This window comes from Salvia splendens, chromosome 5 (assembly GCF_004379255.2).
Source record: "Salvia splendens isolate huo1 chromosome 5, SspV2, whole genome shotgun sequence".
In the NCBI taxonomy this organism is placed as follows: domain Eukaryota; kingdom Viridiplantae; phylum Streptophyta; class Magnoliopsida; order Lamiales; family Lamiaceae; genus Salvia; species Salvia splendens.
Genome location: NC_056036.1, coordinates 41,754,493 through 41,779,904, shown reverse-complemented (window position 1 = coordinate 41,779,904; position 25,412 = coordinate 41,754,493). Strand labels below are relative to the sequence as shown.

The 25,412-nt window shown below is 37.8% G+C and overlaps 2 protein-coding genes across 2 annotated transcripts; both read right to left on the bottom strand.

Moving 5' to 3' along the window:
* Window positions 1-27: 27 nt before the first annotated feature.
* LOC121801899 (uncharacterized protein At2g33490-like) lies at window positions 28-5,897 on the bottom strand. The gene is made up of 11 exons (XM_042201359.1): window positions 5,558-5,897; window positions 4,713-4,785; window positions 4,349-4,423; window positions 3,870-3,931; window positions 3,724-3,792; window positions 3,152-3,180; window positions 2,837-3,044; window positions 2,475-2,750; window positions 2,231-2,284; window positions 647-1,650; window positions 28-231 (listed from the first exon to the last, which is right to left on the bottom strand). The coding sequence occupies exons 1-10, from the start codon at window positions 5,666-5,668 to the stop codon at window positions 670-672; spliced, it is 1,938 nt and encodes a 645-aa protein (XP_042057293.1). The 5' UTR covers window positions 5,669-5,897; the 3' UTR covers window positions 28-231; window positions 647-669.
* Window positions 5,898-24,004: 18,107 nt separating this feature from the next.
* Window positions 24,005-25,144, bottom strand: LOC121805748 (NAC domain-containing protein 83-like). Its single transcript, XM_042205731.1, has 3 exons — window positions 24,809-25,144; window positions 24,456-24,712; window positions 24,005-24,292 (listed from the first exon to the last, which is right to left on the bottom strand). The coding sequence occupies exons 1-3, from the start codon at window positions 24,981-24,983 to the stop codon at window positions 24,065-24,067; spliced, it is 660 nt and encodes a 219-aa protein (XP_042061665.1). The 5' UTR covers window positions 24,984-25,144; the 3' UTR covers window positions 24,005-24,064.
* Between the last annotated feature and the right edge of the window lie 268 nt (window positions 25,145-25,412).

The following is a 25,412-nucleotide window of genomic DNA, read 5'->3' as shown; positions in this document are numbered from 1 at the left end:
CTAGCTCCATTTACTGGACACCATTCATTTCAAAATTTGTTACTCATTCATTTTGTTAAGTTCTGCCCTTCTAGGCAACGACAACGACAAGTTAGCAGTTTCGACAAAATTTGTGGTACTTTTTACATGACTAGCAAAATTTCAAGGACTAAGAAGAAAGCTATTCACATGGTCTTTTCGCGGATGAACGCTGCAGCTATCCTCCGTCTCAGGGTGTGCTCTTCAAGTTACCTGTTGACATTCAAAATCAAGAATCATGATAAGAAACTAATATTTCAAGGATCAGAAACTCTGCATTTTTCATAATTAAGTTGATGCTATGAAACAATACTTGTTGTGCTGGTTTGGCAGCCTGCAAATCTCATTTCATACTTGAGTTTCGCAAAATATATAATTCTCTGCATTCGACCATATGCTTGATATGAAAAATGGGACTATGGTTCATAATGGAGAGTAGTGAACACAAGAGCATGCACCAGAGGATATATTTTAACTAAATGACACGTTATGTGGCAATTGTATTCAAGGGCACGTTCGACATGTGTCTATGGGTCGAAATCGATATAAATAGAAAATTGCAGAACAAGATCAAAATGCCAATATACAAAGATGCATGATGTAGCTGAGATGCTAATTTTGCAATTACCTTTTATGTGACTTGCTGGCTAATCACCTAGATGCTGGTTGGGTATTTGGCAAGGAAACTGATGCTGGGGGAGGTGAAGAAATATCTTCTTTCATCTTCAATTGAGACCCTTCTATAGGAGAACGCAAGGCTGATTCTAATGAACCTCCAACCGGAATTGAGTAGCTGCGTGATAATCCCTGGGGTGGGGTTGGGAGTTTGGATGCAGCTATAGACGATGTTGACACACGAGAGGCAGACAGCTCATTTCTTTTCGATATTAAGGGGCCCGAATGAGCAAAGCGATTGGGGTACCTTGTATCAGCCATATGGGCTGGTGGTCGAGGGAGCTCATGAAGTTCACTTATTTTAGGTGATGAGACAAAAGTAGATGGAAGATGTGAAGACGGTTTTGGGTTTGATGTTGGCCGAGGCATTGGGGTGCGCAATAAAGATCCAGAAAAAGGAGGGAAGGCCGATGAGACAATGGGACCACTGGCTGTTAACTTTGGCTTACTTGGCCATGGCTTTCCAAATATTGGGCCAGAGAAAGCTTGTCTTTTAGCTTTCTTAGCATTGGACGCCAAATTTGGATCAAGCTGAGTGAACGAACGGCCTTCTGATAATGGAGGGGGCAAGGCACTGGCTTTCATGGTGGTGTTACTCTCTTTGAGTACTGATTGTGTGTCCAAGATGATGGGTCCGGACAATTTATCATTTGCCCCAAATCTTTCATACTTGTTCTGATAGAGGGGAGATGAATGCCGAAGGTTGGAATCTGCTAGTCTTGTTTGAGGAGCTTCACTGAATAAATTCCCAGATCTTGGTGTTTTTGTCTCGTCTGGGGTGGGTAGTGCATAAGAAATGAACTTACGTGATGGTGAAGGTCCCATCTGTGTCATTCGCTCAGCTGAATCAAGTTTTCTTGGAAAGAGAGGTGCGGATTTGCTGACTGCTCCTGTCCCTCTTTGGAGGAGAGGTGCGGAAAGTGAGTAAACATTTTGACGAGGACCTTGTAAGATCTCCTGCAATTATTGACAGAACTACGTCATTTGGGGTTGTTGATAAAAGTAATGAAGACCTTACATTCTAATTGCATACAGAAAATGAACACGCGACAAACTATATCCATATCCACAGTCATGAACTTCAAACAGTCATTCTTTTCCAGAAGTTCAGTTCACAATTCATTGGGACCAAATCAATAGATACCCTTATAGTTATAAACAGTAACAAAAAAATTGCATGAACCCTAGCATGATTCCTTTAGCTTATGCGTTCAGATTATATTAATCGTTCAAGGGGATAATTACTAAAACAGTAAAATTAACCAGAATATAAGGCCTTTTAATCACAAACTTGAACATGCTTTGTTTAGTTTTCACTTATGCATCCAGACGTTAATCAAATTTCATTACAATTTACAAAGCAACTTAATGAAGATAAAAATTGAAAGAGAATAAGAAAACGAGAGAACTTGAAGAATCAAATGCATAAAGCGCCACATGTGATTTTAAGTATTATTCACACAACGTATCCCGCCACAGTCACTCAAGTAGGAGGTGAGCTCCGCCATTAGCATTAGCACAGGACAAGAATCCTTACCTTTGCGGGGCCCAATTTATGGTCAGGAGAGAATGTCACATCAGACTTATCCACCTGCAGAAGGTAAAGTCATTGAGTATGTGAGTAACATACAAAGCAATATTAGCTTAATTATGAATAATACTCTTTAGACAAGCAAACAAGTACAACAAGGGCCAAGGCAATGTCATAATAACCATTTTAAAATTCTTTTCTTTTGAGTTTTGACTAATAGAATATTGTTTTAGAGCAGTATATGTATTACCTCCATTGAGTTTTCTAATGCATGGACTTCTTGCTGTTGAACATTTTGTCCATAATCAAAACTCAATTCCGTGTCATGCATTTCAGAACCATCTTCAGTATCATCATCCTCATCACTTTCATCATCATCATCATCATCGCTGTCGTCATTAAGAATTTCACGTCCATCATCTTGGATTCCGCTAAAATGGTAATCAATATGTAGCTGCTCAGCAAGTAAACTGACATGTGGCTCAATTGCCTCCAAAGATCTTGCTGCCCTCTTGAAGAAGTATAACTGTTGTGACAGTGAAGGCACGCTAAAAATAAGCTTATGGTAGGGAATCAGAAATATTGAACTTACAATGCAGCAAAGAGAACAACCTGTGCAGCATGATGCCGAGATGCCTGTGTTAGAAAACTACGGGATTGCCCTTGTTTTAGGGATTTCATGCGAAAGACAAAAACATTTGCCTCCTCGTCATATTCATCATGGGCTTCTTTAAGCTGAGGAGAATGAAAATGTTCGCTTTTACTGTTCCTTAACCGTACTTTTTCTTTTTGTTTGTTCAGCAAATCATCATATAGTTCTCTGCAAAGTAATGTTTCACAGTAAAAGAAGAATGGTGTAATCTTGGAAAAAAGACTGAACAAGTGAACCTCTGAAGCAGATAACACAAAGAAAGAAGTTAGTTTGACCTTTTTTCATCACATCGCTTTTTCATCTCCTGCACAAAAGGGAAAAGGAACCAAGATAAACAGCTGTAGGCATGAATTTCAGGTAAAAAGAAACAGTTTTAAGTATATAATCGACTGGCTATTAAGTATTAAGCCTAGATGCTACGGATTACCACAGTACATGATCTAGATAGCTAAACACTGCTGGTCACCAAACTCAGTCACAAACAGTACGCAGCTAAATACATCCAGGAAGGCATACATGGCAGATAAAGAGATATTGCTTAACTAAGTATTAATAGCATGCTTCTAGCAACATAGGGGATGGATCCAAGAAAAGCATGATTCAGGCTATCTAAAAGAAAAGTATGTCCATTTTCAAAGCACAATGTCCGGGGATTCATCAATGCCAAATTTCAATAATCAATATATACTCCAAGATTATACTTTAGGGAATCTGACTAAAAAATTCTGAACCAATACAATGAACGGAGCAGCTATTTATGCACAATTTTAAGAGGGAAGTAACTATTAAGAGGGGGACCAGAAACAAGGAAAGACTAGACCACAACAAATTATCTATTGAGGCATACCTCTACTATCCGAAGCTCATTTAGAAGAGACTCTGATGGGATTGTGATTGTCTGAAATATATGTGACCTCTGAAATGCAGGACAAAATATTAGTTGAAAGGCTCCACATTAGAAGTAGAACTAATGTATAGGTTATTAAAACTCACATAACCATCAATAAGCTTCTGAAGTTCAAACTGTACTTTTCCTAGCATTAATAATACCTTCCCTGTAAAACAAATGCTCTCGATTATTTTGAGGAAATTAAGTGCAAATAATAAAGATTATAAAAAACAGCAGTGAGAAAGAAATCTATCAGATACGCTAGCAGCGCACTGGATGAAACTAGTTCAGTGGATGAGTAGAATGATATAAAGTTGGCAATCTAATAAGGTGTGCTATATTTCCTTAAGACAAAACTAAATTAGTTAATAGAAATTTAGTGATGCTACTAATATGTGAGAGACTTTGTATTCACTAATTCACATAGAAAAAAATGGGACAATTTAAACCAGGCCTATGGACATATAAATATGAAATAGATACTATTAGTTTTCTTTCAGGATACCCACATATACACAACTTATAGTACAGCCATAGTATAATACATTGACCAAAAATTATCTTCAATGTTCGAAAAGCTTACCACTTTCTTCATCATCATTCAGGGCTGTTTTTTCAAGAAGACAATCACCCATCTCCCTTAATGATTCCGAAAATTCTGAAAGTATGGGGAGTTTATAGAAGATTACAAAAATGCTTATATAAATTATAATAGGTGAAAGAATACCAAAAATCTAAAGGAGGACAAATCATTCAAAGTTTATCACATTAAACATTCAACTTGGAAGCATGAGTTTACCAAGTTGCATTAAATACGAACAGGGATAGAAATTGTTAATAAAGCAAACATTTCAAAATCAAAGAATAATGGATGATCATCAAATTCATAAAATGTCAATGTGCAGCATCTAGAATACAAAGTGCTCTTTTTCCAATCATTGAGATACCATATACACTGTTTGCAGTTGCGGCTGCAGCAGACAGTAGCCTATCGTAGCAGTCTCTCATATCAATCATGTCCTGGTAAACACATCAAAATTTTCATATCAAATATAGGAATCCTGGTGAGCAAAATAACCACAAGCAAATAAAATGTACCCAACAGAAAATTTTATGGGATGGACACAAAAAGAATACCCACCAATGAATCTAAGGCACTGTTTTTCATCACAAGGCCCAACAAAGTGATAAACCACCAACGTAACTAAACACATGTGATGGTTCATCAGCTACAGTTTTCTCCTAAATCAATCAATTACAGAAATGCCACTGATAATCTACTGTTTTGTTTATTCATCATGTCTTTCCCCAAATAATCTAGTAAAGGAAAGCTAGTTATTAACTATGTACATAACGGAATTCTTATATCTCTTTCTATTCTATTCTATTCAATCAAAAGCCAATTCAAATCAATATATTTCCATTTTAAAAAAGCTAGCATCAGCTTCCTTCTTCTTCCATATTTTGAAACTTATGGACAGACCATAAAGAAGCCATTCACATACCTCAGTACAACTCAAAACACATTCAACAACAATCATACTTCAGATTGCGGATATTAACCAAATTAATGAGCACACAACATACTATACTTTATTAGATCGTTGACCGGTCAAAGTTCGATCCATCAAGTCCGGATTTTCGGAATGCTATGCCAAGCAAAAACAGTCGTAAACAACAAAATTTTCCGACGCCTGGAAATAAATCTCGCAAGTCCACATCCACCGCAAATTTTCCACCAAATAATGCACGTCAATCCAGAAATGGAAAGACGCGTGTAGCACAAAAGTACCTGTGTAGCTCGAGCGTGCTCATCTAGAGACACGGATTGGTTCTGCTTCTGCGCTCTTCTATCGTGCCTATGCGAAGCGAATTTTTGCAATTTCTTCAGCGATGTCTTCATTTCGTTCGGTTAATTTCCTAAAAATAAGTGCAATCGATGAAGCTTCAATCAGGAGAAAGTGATAGGGTAGAATTGGTAAGTGATGATGAAACCCTAGATCGAATTGAAGGTGTGGAGAGATAATAATGTGGAAAGGAGCGAGAAGGCAGTCGCCATTTTTGGTTACGTCAAAGCTTAGTATTGTAAGATCGAGGAACACTCGGTATTTCTATTTTTAATTTCAGATGGAATTTTGAGTGGAATCATCCACATTTGATTTTTTATAATTCAATTTATACTCATTTATGAAATACACGTCACTTTTTCAATCATTTTAGTAATTTTTGAACATCCAAAATCCTATTTCTTATTATCCCTTTCAGTATTACATATTCACATCCGTATCTTAATTGCTTAAATTGAATTAAATCTATAATAAAATTAGAATTTTGAATTTTATTAACATAAAAATAATTATATAATTAAAAATATAAACTTGTTCTTCCCTACCCTACTCCACACCAATAGTTATAATAGGGTATTAATAGAAAGTTGGTTAATGTAGTGAAACAATATACAGTAATTAAGATTTTATTAGTGGAATATAAGATATGCATTGCTGGAAAGAAATTTACTAGGAGTATAAAAGATGATTTATATCATTTTATTAAAATGAAAATAAGTACTCCATATAATAAAAATATAAAATCACACAAATAATTATACAATTAAAATTCACCACATTATACGTTATGTGTTTGTTAGCCTCCTTAGGGCATCGTTAACGTGGATGGCCGGGCCGCAAATCGCGAGGCCCTGCCCGGCACAAGCGATGGAGGGCGTGAAGTTCCGGCCCAGGCCGGTCCCGGGGTCCGACCCGTCCTCGCGTTAGATCTCCCGGGGTCGCTACTGTTCGGGCCGCTACTATTCACGATTTCTGAATTTTTAATTTGGAAGAGGAAGAAGATGAAGAAGGAGAGGGAGGGGGGATGAAGAAGAACGAGGAAGAGGAAGAAGATGGAGAGGGAAAGGGGTCGAGATTTTTGCACTTTTTTTTTTGCACTTTTTAAAAAAAAATTTGCACTTTTTTTATATTCAATTTTTTTATATTTTTAGTTTATAATTTATTATTTTTGTATTAAAAATGAATTTCTCGTGTTATAATTACTCAACGTATTCTATTTTACGAGTAACATAAGTTGGAGTTGTGAATAATGTCATTTATTAGTTGCGGCCCGGGTTGTGGCCTGCATGGTTAGAGCAGTTGGGGTTGGGGCCTGTGTCGCAACTGTAGATGAATGATGACGTGGAGGGGACTTGGGGCCTGAGATCGGGCCGGGGTTATTGATGCTCTTAGGGCGTAGTTCAAGCGTCTGTTGGCCGGGCTGTGGATGGAGTAGTCGTCGTTGTACTGCTCAAGGCCACTGTTTTCCCTTACATTTGCTATTCGCCACCTTTATTCGAGTAAACTGGCACATATGCGCACACTTGGCTCGAAGCTTACATTTTTGCTCCTACCCTGCTGACCAGGAGTCGTCACTTGTTGAGTATTGGTCGCTCGATGAGTGCCTTGTGCTTCGAGCCCAATTCTTACCCACCTGCCCACTTTTTGAAGATACGAACTCTCTCCCAAGTTTTGACAAACTTGGAAATATTTTTCAGTTATCTTCCTAATAGACGAAGATATGAATTTAAGATATCATTATATCAAGTATCAACATTGTTTGTCCCACTTGCATATTCTTTCTCTTAGTTATTTGTATAAATTTTGGATTTTCGATTCGATCAGTCTAAATGTAACTACAATTTCTTAAACGCATGAGTAGTAGGACGCTTTTCGAGTATATCGAGTTTTACATATTAATGCATATCTTCCAAAAATCTTTTTTCTTTTATTGATTTCCAACAAATGCATATTTGATCGTATTGGCTTACGCACATATAATTCAAAATATTTACAATTACAATACTACAAGAAACAAATTGTAAATAAACCTTTGCAAAATTGTTTTTATAAAACTTTATAAAATAACTTGCTATGCACGGTCCATTTTATTTTCTTTCAATTATGAAATATTTTGTTTAAATTATAAACAATTGTGAATTTAACTTTATAAATTTTTAAATAAATATGATGAATTACTAATTATAGTTAATGTGAATGAAAATTTATTTAATTATTGAGAATCAAGAAGCGGAAAAAATAAAAATGAAACATTCAAACAACATAATTAATCTCATTAATTAATTAATAATGAGAATGTAGAAAATTCAAAATATATTTATGTATGGTGCATATTAAACACTATTTACCATAATTATTTGTGATAATAAACCTAAAATTAAATTAAAGTGTGCATATCAATTTTAGAAAGATTACAATTATATTAAAAATAAATAAATTATTAGTATTAAATAACATTCACGCATACATACAAAAGTGAGTTTATCAATATAATAATTTTTCATTAAGATATAAAATATAAATTATAGTTAAATTAATTATCTATTTCACTATAATAGTATACTGAGATTATCAAATAGATAATTTTATAGTATTAAAATAAATCTTTAAAATTAGATTATTGCCACTATAATATTCATTATACCTTTTTAACTACCCTCAATCATCTTTCAAAACATTCATTTCATTGCAATATTGTGACCCTATACACTAAAAACTCAAACCTTGAAACCTAAATCTTAAACCCTCAACTTTAAAATATACTCATCATAACCAACAAATGAGCCAAATATCAATAAAATTCTTCCTCCGTCCTAGTTCAGTTTTACTTTGTTGATCACTTATTCTATTTTGGGGGTTTTAGATCTGTATTCGATATCTTACACTGGGTTAGCCTACTTGATAATCCTTATTGATAGTAGAGGGCTATAGCTAATGTCGTGATTGGGATCTAGTGAAAGGGCTTTCTAAATGTTAGGGTTTTGAAAATTAGAAGAAAACATATATAATTAAGTAGTATTGAAATGTACAAATCATACCTAGTAACTAGAATTTCATTATAGCGTGAAGAGAAATGAGTTTTGCAGCGGTGCTGCTTCATCCCCAATTATTCCCCTTTATTCTCCACCACCGTTCGTCCGTACCTTTTCAATTTTTAGGTTGAGAATGTGTACGTATGGGCTCGTTTATATATTGTTGGATGGTGATATGAATGTGTGTCTCATGGATTCAAATGTGCAAGACTCTTGTCATTCCATTCATAATTAAGAGTCTCTTGAATTCAAATATACAAACTCTTCCTATTGTCATAATTAAAAACGACAATACGTGTTCCACGTAAATCCCTTTCACATAGCGTTTTTAACTTTTTAGTTAGAATGAGAACAATCTCATTTCTTGATCAATGCATTCAAGTATGAAACTCAGTCTCATTTCTTGATTAATGCATTCAAGTATGAAACTGTCGATTAAAAATTTAGTGCATGGAAAAAAAATATTTTTTTAATCTCATCAAATGTATTGTAATGTTAATTGAACTAAATATGTATATGAAAACTGACTGCATTTAAATGTACAAATTCATTAATAGATTTAGTTCTAATTAAATTATATTTTTAGTCTAAATGACATTATTATAAATATCTCCAAAACTCTCTTTATAAATGTATAGATTATTAGGCTAGATCTTCAAATGCATCTGAAAGATATCATTATTTTTTAATACTAGTACTATTTTGAATTGTTGACTTTGATAAATTATTACTCTAATAATAACTTAATATCCACGAGTAAAATAATGTGGAAGTGACTAATTTCATTATATGGTCTCGTACGTTGACTGAAATGCAATAGTATGTATTTGGCGCTTAAAATATTTACAGAAACACATTTTGTTTCTCCAAAAAAATTGCAACCCTAATTATTTTATTATTTTTAAAATTGTTAAGGAATGGGATTGCTCATGCGATTTAATTTTTGATCATATACATCTTTTGAACTTTAAATATTAAACCCAAATCCTTAATTCCTTGTAAAGTTTATTCAAGCTAATCTAAACGTGGCCAAAATTGAGAGGAATTGAGTAGTATACAAAAATAGACAAATTCATCATCGATACAAAAATCTACTAACAAAATTCAGTGAAAATAGTAAGTATCATTTAATTGTATTTCCATTATATATAAAAAATAAAATCCATCATCGATACAATTAAACAAATTCCTGAAAAACTTTGAATATTTATTATTTTATAGTCTGGCCAAACATTATTAATCACGCCTAATTTCGTTAATCGCGTTAATGTTCTGCAATCTCGTTGAACTTTAATAGTCAAAGCCTTATTGTATTAACCGTGTTCATATGTGCTTTGCAATTTCATTGAGCTGTATTAAATAATCATGCCTATTTATTTTGTTTCTAGTTTGAAGGAAAGTAGGAAACTAATATAATTTTTAATTGCAATAGCATGAGACATTGAGGAAGGTAATGAGCATTTAGTATAAATTTATTACTCCATATTAGATCGATTGAACTCTTTCAGCTAATAAATTAGTCTATTGGAATTGATTCTTATCTCATTTGATTTGTAATAGAGTGGCGTCTTGATAAAATCTGCTGATTAATGAGGAAGTTGTAATAAAAATTGATTTTTGGTCCTTGGAGGGTCGATATAGGATCACCCGTGTCAAAAGAGTAGGGGTGAGTTTTTAGTTTTTTTGCCAAACCAAACCGGACCAAATTGAAAAACCAAAATTTTGTGAGAATGCAAATTGAACCAAACTATCCGAAAAATCGAAATCCAAATTATAAAACCGATCGAACAAAAAAAAAACCGAAATTGCAAAAACATACTACAAAAACCGAACCTGAAAAACCAATATGGCACAATATGTCCTAAAAAACGAAAAATCCAAAAATTTGTTTTCTACAATAAACACAAAAATTACTAATATTATTACATTAATTATATGAAAAAACACGACTAGTATAATACTCCCTCCGCCCTAATAAAATAGACAAACTTGTAAATAACGAATTTAATGTGTAATTGGAAAAGTAAGAGAAGAATGAGAAAAAAGTAAGAAAGATGGAAAATGTAGCAGAAGTGATGTATGTTAGTTGATTATAGTGTTCATATTATTAGAGCATCTACAATCATTTACATTAAACTCAAATTCATTTTAGTGTAAATATCACATCAAATATGATTTTACTCCAACCATTTTTTACACTAAACTCAAACTTAAAAGAATATTATCTATGTTATGCCTTTTTTACTCAAAAAATTTGAAAAACTTTTAGGTTTTGGTTTAGTGTAAACCTAAAGATAGGCATTTTTTCTCAAAAACAAAAAATAGGATGGATTTTTAGTACTACAGGAGCTTACCTATCTCATTTTAGATTTTAGTGTACTCTTGGAGATGGTCTTAGTGCTGTATAATTGGTTCAAAACTTTCCATATTTGGGCTTGGTCTAATTTTGAGGGGGGACCCAAAATGGTAAAACTAGTCTACTTTTTTAAAACAGATAAAATATATAATAAATACTATATATAACATTAAAAAGAAATCTAATTTTCAATTTTTATACATCCTAACTGAAAAACCTAATTTGCCAAAAATTTAAACCAAATCGAATCAAACCGAGCCGAACCAAATCTTAAATTTTGATTTGATTCGGTTTGAATATTCAATTTTCGGTTATTTTGCTCACTCCTACCAACGACGACGTTGGGTCTTGTGACGGTCGACGTAGGACTAGTCGTAAGTCGCAGTGACGAAGAGATTCCTTGCGGGTGGTTTCACCGGGACTGGCGAGGCCACGCTCGAGGTGCTATATATAAATTTAATGCTATGTTTAAACTCAAGCCCATGATTTCCACCATTTGGGCTTGGCCCATACAATTAACACGATTAAAAAGGATATATACAAAAAAATTATTCTCTCTCAAAACAAAAAGAAGCAATGTCGACGGCGTGGGGTGCATTTTTTGGGACGAGAGTGCTGGAGCTGGTGAAGAAACACGATTCCGGCGGCCTTGTTTGGAAGAGAATAAAGCTCACTCCCACCCGCAAAGCCAATGCCAAGAAACGCCTCCGTCGCGTTTGGCAGGTTCAGCTACTTCACCTTTGTTTTTCAATTCAACCAAAATTAACCCTTAAATCAGCTGTTGTGAAGAATGGTTTCAATTAGGTTTGTAATTTCTCGAAGAAAGGAATGATCTTTTAGTATTTGACCTAATTTCTACTCTGCACACGAGCTGTTTGATGGAAGTCTTTATAAATGACTTCACATAGGAGTAATAATTTTCTAGGGTTTTATTTTTTGCTTCTGAAATTTGGAAATGTGTGCGTTCATCGGCTGTTATTGGATTTTTTAGATTGAGTGAACTACATCACTAGCTGCTGTTGCAATAATAGGCATCCACGTTGAATATATGAGCTTGTATATTGAATGCATGTTTTCTTCTGAATCATGGACTGTGCGTTGTATGATGACTGTGTTTGTACATTCAAAACTCTCAAGTGTGGTGAGTGTAACTATGTTCTAGCTGGCCGTTGGATTCATTAAAGCTCATGATGAATTTACGGCAATGCTTCTGTGAATTTGAGGATATTTTAAAACTAATTCCTGCTTTTCATCACTGCTCGTCGAAAATATTATGTTGTGATTTTACTTACCACTGAAAGGAAATAGTCTGCCATAACCCTACTATTCAGAGACTGTTAGAAATCTTCATGAACTAACTGGTTGTGCTTTCCCATCCTTTTATAATCGTGATGATAATAGCATTGCAAAAAATATAAATGTGCCTGGCGTTCTTTTTTTCTGGTGTAGGATGGGGGGCTACAGCCTCCCATCGGTTCATGAGGCTGATGAGGCATTGCCCCGAACCAACAGCTTCATTTCTTGATTCCGCGGAACATTTCATGTGTTGTAATTGTATTTATAAAGATCTTCTTGTTTCACCAGAGTACTAGACTTATATATTTGCTGGTATTTCTCTTTAGTGTGATTTCCTGTTTCAAGCTATTGTTATGAATTCAAGGGACTAAAAATAACAGAGGAACTAGTTCTAATATTATTGAACTTAGTTAAGTGGGTGGCTTAAACCCTTGATCTCGTCTCTGTGCTTAGGTATGTTCAGAAGTCAGTAAACTTAGCTTTAGTAGTCTATGCCTGAAGTCTACCGGTACTATTCAAGATTGAATAAACTCGAGCAGCACTAGTGACAGAGAAACAATGAAAGAAGAAGACTTAAATTTCATTTGGTATTACTGGAAAATTAAAGTAACAGAAAATACCAACTTTACAAGGCAGGGCTGCCCAATTAACTATGTTGAACACTCAATTGAAAGGTAGGGCTGCCCAATTAACTATGCTGAACAAGGGTGGGAAAGGAAATCAACACCTAAAACATTATTCAGATTCTAATCTCATAAATATTGGATCAAATAAAGTAAGTTAGAGGTAGAATATCAGGTCCTCTATTTGATTTCTGGCTGCATCTTCAGCTTTCCTACACATCAAAAAGGATTCTCTCCCCCCCCCCCTATCAAATAGCCTAATGGCATCACATAAAGCACCACTACCCCTCAGATACAATTTTGATCTGTAGAACTAAGTTATGATTTGTATGTTCCAGTAAATTTGAGCTCTGATTTTCTTTCTTTGTTTTGTTCTTAAGTGTTTAGGGGGAAGTTCTCATGTTTTCTAGTTTTAATTTAAGTATCTTCTTTTCAGAATGAGGCTGTTTTGCGGGCATGCTCCGAGACACCTCCCCAAGAAGTATCACAGGCTGAAGGTACCCGAAATATTGTAAAGGATAACCAAAGCTCCCAAGGTCAGACGAAATGAGTAAGGGACCTAAGCAAGTATAACAGGGGGACTAGGAGGAGTAATGCCATCTTTTTGCTTCAAACTGCTCAACAAAGTTTTGATATTCTTGATTTTTCCTTATTGCTTAGTTTAAGCAACAACATGCATCAGCTTGTAGTATTTTCCATCTATGTCTCCTTTGGTCTTGTTTTCATTTGCAAACGATAAATTCTACAGCTACTCGCTATCCATTTAAATTGGGTTGCTTTTTCTAAGAATTCCGTGATTCATTTGTGCATTTGACTGCTAGGGCTTTACTAAAAGATGCCCCTTAAGCTGAAGCAACCTTTAGATATTTACATGCTGCACTTACAGTCACAGGAAGAAGGAAGGTTCATTATCCAACCGAATAAGTGGTCCGTCTTAGATATGGCACAGTCACTGCTGATGGATATAAAACGACCGAAAGGTTAAATTCCATACCAGTCCCTTTCTTTCCAGAATACTGATGCTAACAGCTTTTGTAGTATTTGCTTTGGGTAGACTTATATGTTGATGAAGATTGAAGATGGCCCTTTTATTTGAATGTGGGTAAAGAAATCAGATGTCTCTGTTGCAGAGATTCTAAGCAACCTTCATAAAAACAACTTATTTTTGAGCAAACAAAAAACACTAGCTGTTTGAATTGTTCAACTTGCATAATTGGAAAATTATGCACATTCATTGTCTGCAACTTCATCTTTATAATTGACCAAACTGCCCCTTCCCCCACATCTAGGGGGCCTACCTATTATTGCTGATTGACCTAATATGGTGATGCTAGTTTTAATGGAGTATTTCATTTATGTTTGTGCCCCACCACTAACCTTTCTCCACGTCACACACATTTAGTCAACTGCACGAATTTTCTTTTCATGATATTATTATAATTTATGGTGAAACACCATTTTATAAACACTACTGCCTGCCTCTGTCCCATTTGTTGTAGTACTATATGAAATTTTGTGTAATGTTGTTTTGTGTTGTCATGGGGGAGAGTAAATAGTGTTTTCATTTTCTGAAATGAGTTATATTTGTTGGAACAGACTAAAAAGGAAAATGAATCATAATGAATCATTTTTGTTAGAACAACGGGAGTATTGTTTGTGGAGGAAGGGGCAATTTGGTAATTCAACTTTAGCATTTTAAAATAGGCCATTTTGTGTTCTTGAAGTGTTAGTTCTAACTAGTTCGATTACATATTGAATTTATATCACGTTGCGAATCCCCTCGACCCGAGATACAAAATTCTCAACTGACGATTCTAACATTGCAGCGTCTTATCGATGTTAACTGCAAAAGTTGTCAGCTAGGCTTTGTAGTGCAAGTTAGGGATTCTAATCGTCTCAATTTGAGCAATCGATGATCAAAGCAATCAAAATTGCTGTTTTAAGAGAAGAAGTTCGACTATTTTTTACCAGAAAGAATTGCTAACAACAGTAGGGTCAATTCCAATATTCCATCGATGACTAATTACATTTCCCTACTTTTTACAAAAACAATTGAAAACGTTATGTGGATAATTTGCAATCAAAATGCCACCTTTCCTTTCTATCTTTCAATGAGAAAAGACAAGAAAATGAAATGTATGGAAAGTGTGTAAAAATCATGGATTAAATATGCCCGGTCAATGGATTTTGACCAAATAATAAATGTGACGAGACATTTAATTTTGTGAAATTAAATGACATAGCGTCGATCTACATTTTACGTAGGTAAATGTAGTATATTCACTTTCTCAAATCCGATTTCCGGTGAGTGAGAAATAGTGGATTAAAGTTGGGCATAATTAGCTTTTAATTAAAGCTTGGAGATGGAGCTTAGGGAATAATTAACTAGTGTTAATTATCCCACATTGGAGGATTAACACATCTTTAATGTGTATAAATTAAGTGACTTTATGTTACTTAATAATTATAGTGGACCAAGATGGGTGAAAGAGCCCACACGCGCGCACACGCGCGCGCCGCCGCCGCCGCCCGCCCGCCCGAGCCCGTGCCCGTGCCCGTGCTCGCGCTCGCGGGCCTCGGGCCTCGGGCCCGATCTCGATCTTGATCTTGTCAAGCGAGGCACAGTCACGGTTGCCACGTGAGAAATCCACACGCTCCACACACGGGTGGCACATTACAGCCACACGCCTGTAACCGACGTCGGTTACGTTTTTGCCATGATGAGCCTTCAATGGCTGGTTGACCCTGCATGGTGGTTGGCCTATAAATAGGCTAGCCATACCACTGCATTAGGACACACACCTACAAGCATTCTCTGCATAAGCTCTCTCCCTCTCCCTGCATTGTCTTTCTGTCGAAGCTCTGCCCTCTCCTCCATCCCGTTCGCCGGAGCTCTGCTGATTGCGGTGCTGCATCAGAAGAGACGTAGCCGTTTTACCTTTGGGGACGACACGCCAAACCGAGAGCACTACCGGGGCGTATCTCGTCTTGCGGGAAGAGGCCTCCTCGACTCGGCTGTCATAGCATACTGGTTTAGTCGTTTCATTTTCGTTGTAACTTCAGTTCTTTTTGTATTCCTTCTTTTGGGTTGTATTACGCCCGGTTTTGTTATCTTGTAATCCCAGAAACCAACAATCGCAAGACGAGATATCTTGCCTTTGAAGGAATTTGAACTTCTAAACTGAACTAAAACTTCCGAAACATTAACACCTTTTGCTGGAGATGTCGACGGAATCCAACACTGCTGCTGCCAACGCCACCGCCGCCATTCCTGGACCGGTCAACACTTCATCGATTCCCTCGATGATGCCAACTCCTGGCTTCCCAGCCGCTTCATCCACCGTCCCTTGGGTTTGGGACAACCCCTTCGGGGCGTCCACTGGTTCCACCTTTGGTGGTTCGGTTGGTTCCACTTTTAGTGGTTCCTTCGGATCCTTTAATGGATCGAGTGTTGGTGCCTTCGGGCTCAATACTAGTGTTGGATCTTTCGGGATCAACACGAATGCTGGGGCCTTCGGGTCTCATGCGGGTGCTAGTCCCTTCGGGGCTGGTACGACCATGGCGGGCTCTATGCCCAACATGAATGGTGGGGGCTCTATGCCCAATCAAGTTGTTGGCTCCTTCGGGGGCAACGGAATTGGTTCCTTCCAAGGACCAACTGCGGCACCTTTGGCACCAAGAATGATGCCACCTGCCGAGAAACCACCCAAGTTTGGAGGATCAGACTTCAAGAGGTGGTATCAAAAGATGTTGTTCTACTTGACAACATTGGGCGTCGCCAACTTCCTCACGGAGAACGAGCCGCCCGCACCAAGCGACCAAGAGACTAGGCTCGAAGTCATGGCGGACTATGAAGCTTGGAGAAAAGGGGATTATCTATGTAAAAACTTTATTTTAAGTGCATTAGATGATAGCCTCTATAATGTATACTCCAATGTAACCACATCTAAACAAATGTGGGAAAGCCTAGAGAAGAAATATAGCATAGACAATGCTGCAGGGACTGAACAGGTTGTAGCATCCAAGTTTATGGACTACAAGATGGTCGACTCTCGACCCATCATGGAGCAAGTCCAAGAGCTCCAAATGATCATCCACTCCTTAGTGGCTGAAGGGATGACCTTGCCCGATAAGTTCCTAAGGTGCACGATCATTGACAAGCTCCCTCCAAGTTGGAAGGACTTCAAGAGTTATCTCAAGCACAAGCGAAAGCAGATGACCCTTGAAGACTTGATCGTGAAGTTGCGCATTGAGGCCGACGTGCGCAAAAGTGATCAAAAGGCTAAGGGCTTCACCCCAAATGAAGCCAAAGCCAACCTGTTGGAGCGGGGCGGTCCCTCCAACAAACGCCCTCGCCCAAACCGTCCAAACGACAAAGGGAAGGGAAAGCAGCCTTCAAAGAAGTTTGAAGGCGACTGCTACAAATGTGGCAAACCGGGCCACTTTGCCAAAGACTGCCGCAGCAAGAAGAAGAAGCCGGCAGCCCACGTCGTTGAGAAGGAGTTCAAGGACTGGGATGAGAACGACCTCATTGCAGTGGTCACTGAAGAGGTTAACCTTGTTGATAACAAGGGAGGCTGGTACATCGACACCGGCGCTACTGCTCATGTTTGCTCCGACAGGAGCAAGTTTGCCTCCTACACTGCTGTTGAAGGGAGGAAGATCAACATGGGGAATCAAGCATCGTCAGAAGTCCTCGGCGTTGGCAACGTGATTCTCATGATGACGTCTGGCCTAACTATCACTTTGAAGGATGTGCTGCATGTCCCGGACATCCGCAAGAACCTAGTGTCAGGATCAATACTAGTTAATAAAGGGTTTAAACTTGTATTTGAGTCCGATAGGTTTGTCTTGTATAAGTTTGGAAAATCCATCGGAAAAGGTTATGTAACCGATGGGCTTTTCAAGCTTAGTGTAGCAACTCGAAGTGTTGCGAAGCCATTGGCCAATAAGAATAAAGCATCTACTTCCTCTTATTTGATTGAGTCTTCAAATTTGTGGCATTGTAGATTGGGACATGTAAATTCAAAAGCCATTAAAAGATTAGTAAATTTAGATTTACTAAAGGCTAATGAATTGGATATCCAAGATAAATGTGAAATTTGTCTTGAAGCAAAAATGACTAAGTTGCCGTTTCACTCGGTTGAACGAAGCACAAAACCCCTTGAATTAATTCACACGGATGTATGTGATTTAAAGATGTTGCAAACTAGAGGTGGTAAAAAGTACTTTATCACTTTCATAGATGATTGCACAAGATATTGCTACATTTATCTTTTAAGAAGCAAAGATGAAGCAATAGAGGCGTTCAAAAATTATAAGAACGAAGTTGAGAATCAACTTGGTTGTAAAATCAAAATGATTCGAAGCGATAGAGGAGGCGAATATGTAGCCCCGTTTGAGGAGTTATGCAACGCAAGTGGTATAATTCATCAAACAACTGCTCCATATTCACCACAATCTAATGGTGTTGCAGAACGCAAGAATCGAACTCTAAAAGAGATGATGAATGCACTGCTACTCAGTTCAGGATTACCACATAACATGTGGGGGGAAGCTGTTTTGACAGCAAACTATATCTTGAATAAAATCCCTCTCAAAGGAAAAGATGTTACTCCTTATGAGTTGTGGAAGGGAAGGAAGCCATCCTACAAATACCTCAAAGTGTGGGGGTGTTTGGCAAAGGTGATGGTTCCTCCGCCCAAAGAAGTTACAATCGGACCTAAGACGGTTGATTGCATCTTCATTGGATATGCACTTAACAGTAGTGCATATCGATTTGTTGTTCACAAGTCTGAAATATCGACTATCACAGTAGGAACAACAATTGAGTCGAGGAATGCTGTATTTCTCGAAAATACCTTTCCTTGCAAAGATAAGGAAAAGGTATCAACCAATTCTGAGACAAGAATTGAAGAAGCCACTAGTTCTAAACAAGTGGAAGAAGAAGCCACTAGTTCTAAATCAACAGATGCGGAACCTGAATCGCGCAAGCGTGCAAGGCCCGATCCAAAAGATACAGTACTAAGACGTGGTAATAGAGTCAGAACACCAAAAACTTTTGGTCCTGACTACATTGCTTTCATGTTGGATGAAGAACCAACATCGATAAAAGTAGCCTTTGCTGGCCCAGACGGGCTGCATTGGAGAGAAGCTGTTCAAAGCGAAATTGATTCAATTTTGCTGAACCACACATGGGTGTTGGTTGATTTGCCCGAAGGTGCTAAACCTTTAGGATGCAAATGGGTTCTTAAAAGAAAGTTTAAGGCCGATGGAACAGTTGATAAGTATAAAGCCCGATTAGTAGTAAAGGGTTTTAAACAAAAAGAAGGACATGACTTCTTCGATACCTATTCACCTGTAACAAGGATTACATCTATCCGGGTGCTTCTCGCTATTGCTGCATTGCACAATCTCGAGATTCATCAAATGGATGTAAAGACCGCGTTTCTGAATGGTGAACTAGAAGACGAAATCTACATGGAACAACCCGAAGGGTTTGTAGTACCTGGACAAGAGAAAAAGGTATGCAAGCTCGTGAAATCCCTATATGGATTGAAACAAGCGCCATTGCAATGGCACTTGAAGTTTGATAATGTGATGTTATCAAATGGGTTTAAAATCAACGAGTGCGACAAATGTGTCTACATCAAGAGCACTAATAATGGTCATGTTATAGTGTGTCTCTACGTTGATGATATGTTAATCTTGGGTAGCAACACTCAAGTAATTAACGATACAAAGGCCATGTTAAAGAGAAACTTTGACATGAAAGACATGGGTCTAGCCGATGTAATTCTTGGAATGAAGATTCTAAGAACGAATGATGGAATCATCTTAACACAATCACATTATGTTGAGAAGATATTGAATAAATTCAAAGCCTATGATGGCGCGCCGGTTAAGACTCCAATTGAACTCGACGTTCACTTGAGCAAAAACAAAGGCGAGCCCGTTGCACAAGAAGAGTATGCACGGGTCATCGGGTGCATTATGTACTTGACTAATTGCACTCGACCTGACATTGCTTGTGCCGTGAACAAGTTAAGTCGTTACACGAGCAATCCAAGCAAAGAGCATTGGAGAGCTCTTGTGAGGGTTTTGAGATATTTAAAACACACTCAAAATCTTGGGCTACACTTCTCGAGATACCCCCCGGTGCTTGAAGGGTACTGTGATGCCAATTGGATATCCGATAATAGAGACTCACTTTCAACAAGTGGATATGTCTTTACTATTGGGGGTGGTGCTGTATCGTGGAAATCCACAAAACAGACCTGTATAGCCCGATCAACAATGGAATCGGAGTTCATTGCCTTGGATAAGGCTGGTGAGGAAGCCGAGTGGCTTAAGAACTTCCTTGAAGACATTCCATGTTGGTCTAAGCCAGTGCCACCAGTGCTGATTCACTGCGATAGCCAAGCGGCTATTGGAAGGGCAAACAATGGTTTCTATAACGGTAAGTCTCGACATATACGTCGACGACATAACACCGTGAGACATTTGATCACAACAGGGGTGATTACAATTGACTATGTGAAGTCAATAGATAATCTAGCGGATCCGCTAACCAAAGGGTTAAACCGTGATCAAATGAATAAGTTGCTAGAGGGAATGGGTTTGAAATCCACAAACTAAAGAATTGTCATAGTGGTAACCCAACCATGATGACTGGAGATCCCAAGAACTTGGTTCAAAGGGACAACTAAGCTATGAGAGTTCATGGAAAAACACTCAAACTATATCTATTCCCTAGAGAGCAATAGAGTGTTGGAGAACTTGCCTCGTGGTAAAGGCTAAGTCTATGACTTTTAATGGTTCTTAAGGATCTCAAAGAGATGGAATTCTCAAAGAGACCAAGTATGGCAAGGTACTTGACTAAGAATCACCTACGTAAGTGCGAAGTGTGGTCGCTTCATAAAAAACGCACTTATGAATCCAAAGTGGTGTCCAAGACCGCAATGGACACAAAACGTGAGAACGGATGAGGTTGAGGTGTTTAAGTGTTAACACCATTGTCTCGGTGCACGCCGTGGGGGATTAGTTCAAAGCATCGCGCTACTAAGCCGCCTGTGTATCCGATGGTGTCGACTATGGAGGGTTCAAAGTCAACAACTACCTATCCTTATGCTTATATACCTCGCGAGGGTTGAGCTTGTGTCTGCATGCATATGCATTCGGCTATTTCCACTCATGTGGGGGATTGTAAAAATCATGGATTAAATATGCCCGGTCAATGGATTTTGACCAAATAATAAATGTGACGAGACATTTAATTTTGTGAAATTAAATGACATAGCGTCGATCTACATTTTACGTAGGTAAATGTAGTATATTCACTTTCTCAAATCCGATTTCCGGTGAGTGAGAAATAGTGGATTAAAGTTGGGCATAATTAGCTTTTAATTAAAGCTTGGAGATGGAGCTTAGGGAATAATTAACTAGTGTTAATTATCCCACATTGGAGGATTAACACATCTTTAATGTGTATAAATTAAGTGACTTTATGTTACTTAATAATTATAGTGGACCAAGATGGGTGAAAGAGCCCACACGCGCGCACACGCGCGCGCCGCCGCCGCCGCCCGTGCACGTGCTCGTGCTCGCGGTCGCGGGCCGCGGGCCTCGGGCCCGAGCCCGATCTCGATCTCGATCTCGATCTCGATCTTGATCTTGGATCTTGGCAATTGGTCTTTGGGTGGTCTTTGGGCTTGGTGCTTGGCCCAAACTATTCTTTTTGGACCACCGCCGAGTCAGCAATCCAAGTGGCTTGACACGTCGTCAAGCGAGGCACAGTCACGGTTGCCACGTGAGAAATCCACACGCTCCACACACGGGTGGCACATTACAGCCACACGCCTGTAACCGACGTCGGTTACGTTTTTGCCATGATGAGCCTTCAATGGCTGGTTGACCCTGCATGGTGGTTGGCCTATAAATAGGCTAGCCATACCACTGCATTAGGACACACACCTACAAGCATTCTCTGCATAAGCTCTCTCCCTCTCCCTGCATTGTCTTTCTGTCGAAGCTCTGCCCTCTCCTCCATCCCGTTCGCCGGAGCTCTGCTGATTGCGGTGCTGCATCAGAAGAGACGTAGCCGTTTTACCTTTGGGGACGACACGCCAAACCGAGAGCACTACCGGGGCGTATCTCGTCTTGCGGGAAGAGGCCTCCTCGACTCGGCTGTCATAGCATACTGGTTTAGTCGTTTCATTTTCGTTGTAACTTCAGTTCTTTTTGTATTCCTTCTTTTGGGTTGTATTACGCCCGGTTTTGTTATCTTGTAATCCCAGAAACCAACAATGTGATAATAAACTTATAGAAAAGGTGACGTGAAGAACTCCAACAGCATTAGATAATTCTGCACCATTGTCACAAGGAACTTTGGTCGGCAATTTTAATACTTTGGTGTTCTGTTTTTATGTGTTTTTTTTAGTATATTTTTCATTTTTTGCTTTTTTTTTGGAGAATTTTTTCCCCTTAGTACAATTTGCTTAATAATTGTGGACAATTAATCCCTCCATCACCCACTTGTCACTTGCCATTTTCCTTTCATTGATCTCATCAATCATAAGTCCTTCTTAAACTATCCAAATTATCACATAACATGTTTACTATGTGACACTGACTGATTTAAAAAATGAAACTTGTGAGGTGAAAATTCTCGATCAACCTCTAAGCAACTAGTAGTAATTTTTTTACTAAACGATCGTAAAACAACGACCTATGCTTTGCTTCAGACATGAGCATATCTTGCCTCCCTCTTCGTTTCATTTTGTCTTAACCAACTGTTCACACCCGGTGATAAGTTTCCAAAATTGTTTCTTCGAGGCAAGTATGAGTATGACTTCCAAGCATCGTAGTATCATTTTGCATGATAGAAAGAAAAAGGGTTGAGTTATAGGCAGAGTTATTCTGGGGTCTGAAGCTGACTAATAGAGTTTTCCAGCAATTTCTTGAACCGACAATGGAGTCAATCGATCCCACCTAAGTCCGTCCATGTGCCTCACAACGTAAAAACACTACTAACATTAAGATGTTACTAACGCCACGCCATTTTTTCTGGATGGAGGAAGTATTTTGGTACTCTAATATAAAAATATATTTAAGGTGAGTCAACTACTACTATGAGGACTTTGCATGTCCGATGCTTGTACGTAACGTAACATACTAGTCTATTGTATTGAATTCATTAATCAATACGACTAGTATATTATTATAAGGTGCAAAACACAAGAATTAAATTAAACTTTGCCGTGCTCAATTTAGATTCGTGTCCAATCAAACATGGCCCAAAGAATTGAAACAAAGGATGGGTTAGCCAATCAAAGTAATTAAATAAAATGAAATAACTTGTGGGAATTGATTGCCTCTCAACTCACCTACTGGTCCTCTGTTTTCAAAGTTTAGTTATTTCTGTTCCCCTAATAAAAGAAGCTTCATTTCCTTACAAGAATTTTCAAATATTTTGGAATCCCAAATTAATATTTGATCGATTCAATGTGGGATTTGATTCTTGAAATATTTGCCTTTTTAGGTTCCATGGAATCCAATGCAAAGGTCATGTGACATACAATTTTCAAGGATAAAAAAAAATATTAAGGAAATTTTAAGAATTTGAGAGAGTATATAAAATTGAATTTGGTGAATTGATTAACAAAATGATAAGGAAAATTTGAGTGGTGAAAATTTAGATACTTTTTGCTTTTTCACATTCAATTTTTTTTCCCATCTTTTAACTTTTGCCCATTCTTGAATAATGTTTTTTGCTTAGGCATGGCGAAAGAGCTAGAAATGTATTGACGATCAATAATGGTTCTTTATTTACTAGCTGATCATATTAACACGAGACCTCTGAACTATCAATTAGAGCAGAACATTCGCAAAATTTATTTTCGATAGAATTGTATAATCTTTATTTCGTATTCAAAATGTTAAAAGAAGAATTTTTCTGGTACGATTTATATCTATAATAGTCTTTTGTACAGTGATTTAAATTACGTTTTATGGTGACTTATTTTTAAGCGCAATAATGATGTAATTAGTGGCTAATTAATCCTTTTGATGGAGTGCAAGAAAGTTGAGAGATTACTTGATTAAAAAGAAATATTGGGAGAAAAAAAGAAAATCTATACACTTAAATTAATTAGAAGACTGCTTCCTTGTAAAAGTAGATGGAAAACTACTACAACTACTTCCTTCTTCTTCTTCTTCTTCAATCTCAGGAGAAGAAATCTGCGTGATTCCACTCGATCCAGAGCTACAATTACCTTTCAAATCCGCCCTCTCCTTTGCCATGAAATCGTAGAACACCGGTGCCGGAGCTCCTCCCCTCCTCTTTAAAAATACTCTGCAGAGAACCCAGCTTTCCTGCAACAAAATTAACGTGTCAGGTTAATTGATTCGTATTCCTTTTTGAGATGTTCCACAGTTAATTGATTCATTTCCTTTGAAAAAATTTTGTAACTTTTTTTTCTCTTTTAATTTTTTTTAAAAAAGAAACGTCTCAATTCACGATGGAGGAGAGGCTGACCTTGGGCGGCGGGGCGGCGGTCGTGGTGAAGAGGCGGTACTCATGCATGATCCAATCTGTCCGGCCGCCCTTGGGCGGCTTGCCTCTGTAGAAGACAAGTGTTTTCTTCATCCCGACAACTTGGCGGCTCGTGCCCACGATTTGCTTGTCCAAACCGGTGGCTTTCCAGTAGCCGGACACGGTGGCCCGGTTCGACCGGTTTCCGGTCGGATACTTTGCTTCTTTGGTGCTGAAGAAGTACCTCTCCTCAGAATCTCCTATAATAATGATAATGATGATGATATGATTAGACACTTTTAATTTTTTTTTATTAAAAAAAGAGGATAAATAATGGTTCCCGATTTATCAATTACCTGGCAAATCCCAGGGGTCGGCCTTGCAGACGTCGAATTCGGAGATGATGGAGGCGGGGATGGGATGGGAGAGTACCTTGCGCTTTAAGTATTGTACCACGAGCTCTTCGTCCGTGGGGTGGAACCGGAAGCCCGGTGGCAATCTCAACGCCTCATGTTTTATTACTTTCTCCATAAATTTCTCACAAAACAAAAAGGTTTTGATTGAATAAAAAAAGCCTTTGGGTCTCAAAGGTTTAGTGTTGTGAGTGGTTGAAAATGGTCATGCATAAACATTCAATATATGTTAGTGTTACTAAGAAGAAGAAAAAGGGGAGAGAGGGTTTGTTTGGTGAGTTAAGAATAAGGGGGAAAGTTGGGGTGCTTTATTTATAGTGATGGGGGGTTTTGAAGGGAATAAATTAGTGTAAGGGATGCATATGGCGTGAAGTAGACTCAACAAAAGTTGGAGCTACACAATAACATGGTATGTTTTCCTATTTAAAAAGGTTTCACATTTCTTCCTTGACCAAAGTTTGCTTCTTGTATTGGAATTTATAAAATTACTAATCTCTCTATCTCTCTCTCTCAAATGCGGCGCCGACAACCCTAGCATGATCAGAGG